The sequence below is a fragment of the Gossypium hirsutum genome, chromosome A02, assembly GCF_007990345.1.
Source record: "Gossypium hirsutum isolate 1008001.06 chromosome A02, Gossypium_hirsutum_v2.1, whole genome shotgun sequence".
In the NCBI taxonomy this organism is placed as follows: Eukaryota; Viridiplantae; Streptophyta; class Magnoliopsida; order Malvales; family Malvaceae; genus Gossypium; species Gossypium hirsutum.
In genome coordinates this window covers 11,579,809-11,588,498 of record NC_053425.1, presented here as the reverse complement: position 1 = coordinate 11,588,498, position 8,690 = coordinate 11,579,809, and the positions used below count along the sequence as shown (strand labels likewise).

General features: G+C 33.1%; 1 protein-coding gene and 1 long non-coding RNA gene across 2 annotated transcripts; one reads left to right on the top strand and one right to left on the bottom strand.

The window, feature by feature from the left end:
* Window positions 1-3,833: 3,833 nt before the first annotated feature.
* Window positions 3,834-5,302, bottom strand: LOC121215983 (uncharacterized). Its single transcript, XR_005911951.1, has 3 exons — window positions 5,087-5,302; window positions 4,847-4,922; window positions 3,834-4,063 (listed from the first exon to the last, which is right to left on the bottom strand). It is a non-coding gene; the product is annotated as an uncharacterized lncRNA (long non-coding RNA).
* A 359-nt stretch (window positions 5,303-5,661) lies between these two features.
* LOC107952297 (secreted RxLR effector protein 161-like) lies at window positions 5,662-6,144 on the top strand. The gene has a single exon (XM_016887563.1). The coding sequence runs from the start codon at window positions 5,662-5,664 to the stop codon at window positions 6,142-6,144; it is 483 nt and encodes a 160-aa protein (XP_016743052.1).
* Window positions 6,145-8,690: the final 2,546 nt, after the last annotated feature.

The following is an 8,690-nucleotide window of genomic DNA, read 5'->3' as shown; positions in this document are numbered from 1 at the left end:
CACAGGAGTGGAGGAGTTTCCAGTGAAACCCGGAGATTGGGTGCTGGTATGAAATTATATATGATGAACAAAAATTTCCAATTACTCGGTTTTTTATTTTATTTTATTTTTGCTTTGTAGAAACTATTGAAAGCAACCATTGTTGTTTTTGACAAGTTACCCTTTCCGGCTGAACGTATGTAACTTTCTTTTTCTTTTCCAATCAAGTTTTTATGGATACGGATATTGTCGATTCAAATAAAATGGGTAAGGTTGATATGGTTTCCAAATTTTGCAGAGTTGCTTACAAGGTCGGAGGGAACACATGAGCGAATAATCAAGCTTCTAGAAATGTCGGTAGCTTATAACAACAACTGATTATGAATTGAGTTTTAATTCAGTTAGTATCCGTATTATTATTAGTGCAAGAAAATGTAAATTTGAATATAAATTTATTCTCTTATTTAAAAGTTAAAGAGTGTATACGTAGTTTTAAGCATTATATAAAAAAATAATTAATATCAAGTATGTTATTATTCCCTTAATTATTTGTTGAATAAATAAAAAAATTATGTTAATATCTAATAAGGAGAAAATAAGAATCCAATTAAATATATAGTCATCTTACCCTTACACATGGCAAAAACTTTAAGATCATTTCTCTTTCTGATTTTAGTAATTTGAGCTTTTAGATCAAGCAACCTCTGAATTCATATCACCGTTGAATAATACCTTGGTAAATATTTGATATAATATATATTTTTTGTAGTTAGATTTTATGAATCCAATAATTTGATCAGCAAATCTCTTTCTGTTGAAATAACATAATATTTTAATAAAATCATTACAATAAAAAATTATAAATCGTATTTTAACATATATATTTATATATACTTGACAACATCATGTGATGGGTCGACATCAGAAAAATAAATGTATTCCTACTTCCAAAGAAATTCCTGAATTGAAATGATTAGAGGGGGACTCACACCCCTAACTCCAACAATCGACAAACATTAATCCCCCCACGACCTGTTTTTTCCCTAAGATTATTAAGGCATCTACATGAATCTTGTACGTTACTTCCATGTGATATCCTTTCTCTTCTTTGCATATGCTTTCAGATGCATAAATCCTCTAATATTTATTATTATTCATAGTATTCATACAATTTAATATGCATGTGATGTGAGTGATGGAGACCACCATTAATTATTCCTTACATCCCTCCTCTATTGTGGGATATTATCATGCTCATGTGTACTTCAGTTTGGGGTAATTGAAGTGAGCACAATAATTGAAATAATATGAAGAGAACTTTGCAAGTCAATTGGTAACATTATTTGGTATATCACCCAACACTCTTTGGTTGTAAAATATAGGGTGAATTTAGAAAGAAATTTAAGAATTATAAATTCATGAGATGTAAAATATAAATTTCATCATTAATTAATTATTTTTTTGAAGGGATTAAATAAAATATATTTTATTTTTTGAGAGTTAAAATATAATTTTTCTTTTGTCTTAATTTAAATTTTGATCACTTGTTCGGGCTAAAATGACAATTTTTCAATTTGATTGGGAGATTAGGACCTCTGCCTGTCCTCCTTGTATTTGCCCCTATTTGTATACAAAGTGAATTCACTGAACCTACTCTCCAAACAACCATAAGTTTATCTTAGTCACTCAAGAATGATATATTAAAAAATAGTGCCTGGAATAAACAAATGAGTTTCTCTCTATTTTTGTTCTATAATGAAGTCGACAGATGAAGGTATTTAAAGAACCAAGCTTGTTCCATGGTAGATTTGATCTTCTAAGCCTTTCGTGACAAGATCTTCATTGTTAATTTATTCTTTGAGCTTTATTTCAAATCTTTGTCTCAATCGACACAAGCTTCTTCATTCACAAGACTTTTTTAATCAACCTCCCTCCTATCTTCAATCAAGATGAGACAAATTTATCATGTTTACAATCAGGACTCTGAAAATAAAATAAAATCATTAAAAACTGCCAACTAAAAAGTTGGGGTCCTGTTACGATTGCCTATGTTGGCATAAGTTGCTCCAGACATGTTCCACAACTAAATATCTAACCAATCTCCCCTTTAACACTTTTTAGAACATTTCTTGCAGCAAAAATAATTTGTCTCGAAGAAAAGAACTGAGAGATTATTTACAAAGTAATTTAAGTCTTCCTCTTACATCAAAACTGCTCAATGGAAAATAAAAACAACTTCCAAACAAACTGACTCCTAATTGTTAGGTCTAATGTTTGTTGAATAAGTTCTTAATTATTAGGAGCATATCTTAGTTTTTTATTGTTTTTGATTTTTTTTTTTAGTTTCCTGAGTTAATGGGAGATGTTAGCTTTTTTTTTTAGCTTTTCTGTTTTTGTAAAGCTATTTAAAGCCACTGTTGTTTACTTTCAAAGTTATGAGAACTACAGATTGCATTGTGTTGCATTTCTTTATTAAGTTCATCATTTTATTTTACATTTGGTTTCAAGAGCCAGGTCCAAGAGGCCTGATTGAAGAAAAGAATAGAGTTTTCTTTTGAGAGGAACACGAGAGAAGAGTGTGAAGAATGATGGAAAGCAGTTCCAACAGTGGTGCGTTTGTGCAACCTACTGTTCCCAAGTTTGATGGATGCTATAAACACCGGGCAAAGTTGATGGAGAATTTCCTTCGAGCAAAGGAATTTTGGAGCCTAATAGAAGATGGAATAGATGAAATTCCAGCAGGGAGAGAACCATCTGAAGAAGAGGTAAAGCTGTTTGAAGAACAACAATTGAAAAACAAGAAAGTGAAGTATTATCTCTACCAAGCAATAAGTAGAGAAATCATGGAGACCATTCTCAATGATGAAACATCTAAAAAAAATATGAGATTCAATGAAGCATAAATTCAATAGATCAATAAGGGTCAAGAGAGCACAACTTCAAGGTCTAAAAACTGAGTTTGAAATATTGAGAATGAAGGAAGGAGAAACTGTCAATGTTTATTTTGGAAGAACTCTCTCAATTGCCAAGAATATGAAAGCATGTGGAGAGAATGTCAAAGAAGCTGATATTACAGGGAAGATTCTGCGATCCTTAGTTCCTAAATTTAATTATGTTGTATGCTCAATTGAGGAATCAAACACTGTTGAGGCCCTAACAGTAGATGAACTTTAGAGCAGTCTATTGATTCATGAACAAAGAATGGCAAGCCTAGTTGAGGAAGAGCAGGTCTTGAAGGTCACAAATTAAGATCGAGGTGCAAGAGGTAGAGGCTGGACTCGAGGTTGTGGCAGGCAGAATATAGATAAAGCAACTGTAGAATGCTAAAAGTGTCACAATTTAGGGCATTATCAGTATGAATGTCCCAATTAGGAAAAGAAAGCTCATTATGTAGAAATTGATTATGAAGCTGAGATGCTACTGATGGCATAAGTAGATCTAAAGCAAAACAAAAGGGAAGGAATACGGTTTCTCGATTTCGGGTGTTCAAATCACATGTCTGGAAATAAAGAATGGTTCATAAGACTTGATGAAGGATTCAAGCATTCGGTAAAACTTGGGAACGACTCTAAACTTATGGTGAAAGAGAAATGAGACATCAAGCTGAAATTTGGAAGAAAAGTCTAAATAATAAGGGATGTGTATTTTATACCTGATTTAAGCAATAATTTACTCAGTATAGGCCAATCACAAGATCGAGGCATCACTATTCTAATCAAACATGGACCTTGCAAGCTATACCATCCAACTCGTGGGCTTATAATGGAAAGTATAATGACTGCCAATAGGATGTTTGTGGCCACCACAAATATTCTCATGACATCAACCTCCTATTTTAACATATACAATGAGGATTCCAGCAATATTCAGCACAAACAATATGGACATTTGAGTTACAAACATTTGGTATTATTGCATACTAAGAAGATGGTTCAAGGGATTCCAAAAATCAGAACACCAACAAATAGATACACTGGCTGCATGAAAATGAAACAACATAAAGAAGCTATTCCAAAGAAGAGTAAATAGAGAGCAGCAAAGCAACTGCAGCTCATCCACTTTGATATTTGTGGCCCCATTTCACCTGCATCATATAGCAAAAAGAGGTATCTGTTAACTTTCGTATATGATTTTAGTCGAAAGTTGTGGGTTTATTTTCTGAATGAGAAGAGTGAGGCATTTATAACTTTCAAAAATTTCAAAATAATGGTGGAGAAAGAGTCTAGTTTATCATTGTACGATTTAAGAACAGACAGAGGAGAAGAATTTAACTCTGAGGAGTTCTCAAATTTTTGCAAGGTACAAGGCATCAAAAGGCAACTCACAACAGCTTATATGCCTCAGCAAAATAGAGTTGCTGAGTGTAAAAACCATACCATTCTCAACATGGTGAGATTCATGCTTGAAGAAAAAAAGATGCCCAAAATATTCTGGCTAAATGTTGTAAAATGGACGTGCCATGTGTTAAACAAAAGTCCTACTGCCTGCTTGAAGAATAAAACTCCTAAAGAATATTGGAGTAACCTCAAACCCAATATTGAATACTTTCGGGTGTTTGGATGCATTGGAAATGTTCATGTATCCGAGGCAAAAAGACAATAACTAGATGCAAGAAGCCAAAACCAAGTTCTGATCGGTTACAGCGACGAATCCAAAGGTTACAAAATTATTGATCCACTGACAAAAAAATCACCATCAGCAGAGACGTGGTTTTTGAAGAACATGAAAGCAAAAATTGAAGCAGTATAAAAGAAGAAACCATAAATGATGTATCAGATTGAGGAGAAGCCTATGAAGAAGAATACAATCAAAATGATGAAGATGAATCAGATTTAAATGAAAAAAATTCAACTGATGAGAACTCCACCTCAACTGATGTAGCAAATCTCTCCAATGATGAAGCAGTAGCTCCTTAAACTTGAGAAAGAAGGGCTCCAGCATATCTAGATGATTACACGAGTGAAGAAGGTCTTTCAGAAGATGAGGTACAAAACTTTGTGTTATTTTTACCTATTGATGATTATTTATCTTATGAACAAGAAGTAAAATTAAAAGATTGGAGGAAGACAATGAATCTTGAAATTGAAGCAATAAAGAAGAATCATACATAGAAACTGGTAAAAGCTCCCTCCGATGTGAAAATGATTGGAGTCAAGTGGGTCTATCGGAAAAAATTAAATAAAAATAGAGAAATTGTAAGTGCAAGGCAAGACTGGTGGCCAAGGGATATGCTCAAGAAAAGGGGATAAACTATAATGAGGTGTTCGCTCCTATAGCAAGATGGGATACTATTCGAATGGTATTAGCTCTTGCAGCAAGAAATGACTCAAAAGTCTTTTAGCTCGACGTTAAAAGTGCCTTTCTAGATGGTGAACTCAGCGAAGATGTATACGTCGCTCAACCACAAGGTTATGAAGTGAAGGGAAAAGAGGACAAAGTGTACAAATTGAAGAAGTATCTCTACGGCTTAAAATAAGCTCCGAAAGCATGGTTTAACAGAATTGAAGGATACTTTATTAAAAAAGGTTTCAAAAAGAGCTGTTGTGATCATACTTTGTTTGTCAAGAAGTGTAAGGATAACAAGATTCTGATTGTAAGTCTCTACGTTAATGATCTCATTTTGACAAGTAATGATTTGTTAATGATGCAAGGTTTCAAAAAATCAATGAAAATAAGTTTGAAATGATTGATCTGGGTGAGATGAAGTACTTTTTGGACATAGAAGTATATCAAGGCACTAATGGGATCTTCATCAACCAAAAGAAATATGCCAATGAAGTTTTTGAAAAATTCAGAATAGGGGCTTGCAATGGAATCAGGAATCTAATAGCTCCTGGAAGCAAATTGTCAAAGGAGGAAGAACGAGCACAAGTCGATGGAACCTTATTCAAGCAAATCGTGAAAAGTTTGATGTACATGACAGTCACAATACCTGAACTGATATACAGTGTATGTCTAATCAGTAGATTCATGTCAAATCCAATGAAAGCACATATGCTGGCAGCTAAAAGAATTCTGAGATATGTTCAAGCTACCACAGATTTTGACATTCTTTACAAGAGGAATTGCACATATGAACTGATAGCGTACATAGACAATGATTATGCTAGAGATTTGAGTGATCAGAAGAGTACTTCAGGTTATGCCTTTATGCTAAGTGGATGAGCAGTAGCATGGTCACCAAAGAAGTAACCCGTTATTACTATACCAATTACAGAAGCAAAGTATGTAGTTGTTGCCTCATGTGCTTGTCAAAGTGTATGGATGCAGCAAATTTGGAAGCAAATTAAAGGTACCTAAAGAAAGTCAGTCAAAATTCTTTGTGATAACTCCTCTATCATTAAGCTTGCAAATAAAATCCAGCCTTTTATGGCAGAAGTAAACACATTGATTTAAGGTTTCACTTTCTAAAAAAGCTTATATCTGATGGATCAATTAGCATGGAGTACTTCGGAACTAGTGAGCAAGTAGTTGATATTATGACCTAACCCTTGAAGCTCGATCAATTCGAAAAACTCAAAGAAGCACATGGCGTTCGAAGTTGTTGTGATATAAACTAACATATATCTAGTATGTTTAGTTTAGGGGAGGGTTTTTTTAGGTCTTATGTTTGTTGAATAAGTTCCTCATTATTAGGAGCATATTTTAGTTTGTTATTGTTTTTGAATTAGTTTTTTTTTTAGTTTCCTAAGTTAGTAGGATACATTAGCTTTTTTTTAGCTTTTCTGTTTTTATAAGACTATTTAAAGCCGCTGTTGTTTGCTTTCAAAGCTATGAGAAATAAAAATTGAATTGTGTTGCATTTCTCTATTGAGTTCATCATTTTATTTTACATTAATAACAAATTGTATAAAAATATCAATAGCTCAAAATCTTAAAAGAAAAACAAAACCAATACTCCTTTTAATCGACAACTCCCCGATTATTGGCTATAGTATTTTAACTACTGTTTTTTTTTGCAAGAATCCAAATAGGGTCTTCTTGGAAATTCCTTTGGATGTCTTGAATGCATGAAAGAAATTCAAGCTTTTGCTAAGTGATGTGATGAAGCTAAGCATTCAAGAAATTAAGCTCCTTTTGAAAATCAGCAAGTGTATGAGCTTTTTAGTAGCATTGAGAGGCTATGTGGGAGCAGTTGTTGGCACATTAAGGACCTTAGTTTCCTCAAGATGCTCACTCAACTCAAGTAGTGCAACTAGGGGCAATATGTCATCAAAAAGACTTTTGGCAGAAAGCATGGTATGGTATCCAAGCTTATGTGGAAGAGGCTCTATATAATCTTCAGAAGTTGTCACCTTCTTACCTCATCAACACTTGAAAAATTAAAGAAGGAAATGGCAAACCTTGGTGCACATAGTTTGTTTTTACATGTTTAAAGATTTGTTTAAATATCAAGGTACCAATGTTAACTTTACAACTTGAACCTATACAATGAAGTAGTACATCTAACCGCTTTCCAAATATGAGTTGATGGCATCCAATTGCATTGGGCTATCCTATATAACGCAACATAAAACTTGATTAATTGGAAGCAAGCTATACCAGTCCTCTTCTTCCAAGTATTTTTTCACTCTTAATGTTAGAAAGATTGAAATTCTATCATAATAAGGAGTACAGTCTTCATCTATAAAATTCTACAAAAATTACTAATTAGTTTTGTTGATATGTGTATTGCACGCCAACTTGACTGGGGTACGATGCCCTGATCGTCTCGTGCACTGGGGTGCAAGGCCCTCATCCTTTAGCACACCTTACAACAATTCGGGCGATTTCATCCTTGCCACAGTTTTCCAGCCTCCGGCCACTGTGCCTCTTACATGTCCTCTTACAATCTAATTACAAACACCAAAGTTAGCCTAAATCACAATCAATCATATTTTAGGAAATCACAATCAATCCTATTTTAGGAACCACAACTTCGGGGAAAATTACATAAAAATATATATATAATATCTAAAACATTCATTTACATTTTATATTCTGAAACAAGCATAAGATTTAAGAATGTCACTTTCTATCAATTTAATCAATCAAATAGAGAAAAAGGAAATTATTTGGTAATCAATTTACACCATATGACATGTCACAACCTGCTTTGATATCAATTGTTAGAAAATTTGTTTATTAAAATTATTTTATTACACAACAGAGTTTCAAAAAATCCATAAAATTTAAACCTTTGCTGTGTTATCTATAGTAATAAAATTTACCAAATTTGGTATTTGTGTTTTTGGACTAGCAAGACTCACTGATTCTTGGCTTTCTACCAAATGATCTTCTCTATTATCATCGAACCTCAGTTGCAAAGAGAGTGGGTTCTTATCACAAACTGAACATAGAACAAAAATTGATACTTCCCAACAGGAAAAATCTCTTTCTCTATAGTAAACCAAAATCGAAGAACAATCAACTTAACTTCCTTACCAAATATTCAATTCAAATTCACCAATTAAACTTAGGCAATTCAATGTTTTTCAAGCATACCAATTAAGTCATTCACTTTTCAACTTTCACTAAGCTAAACCATTTTGAATCATGTCATTGCACTTTCATTACGATCACTTAAAACACATATAGACACATTATGCCAAATTCTCAACTAACCATGTTAAAGTATATTTTGCAAGCATATTTCATGATTCATGTATTTAAATACATTACCGTCTCATTAACTAACCAAATCAAGCTATCATCACTAATTCTTTTAATGT

What these genes read in the sequence shown, in the direction of transcription:
- LOC107952297 (XM_016887563.1), top strand. Translation starts at nt 5,662, where the DNA reads ATGATTGATCTGGGTGAGATGAAGTACTTTTTGGACATAGAAGTATAT.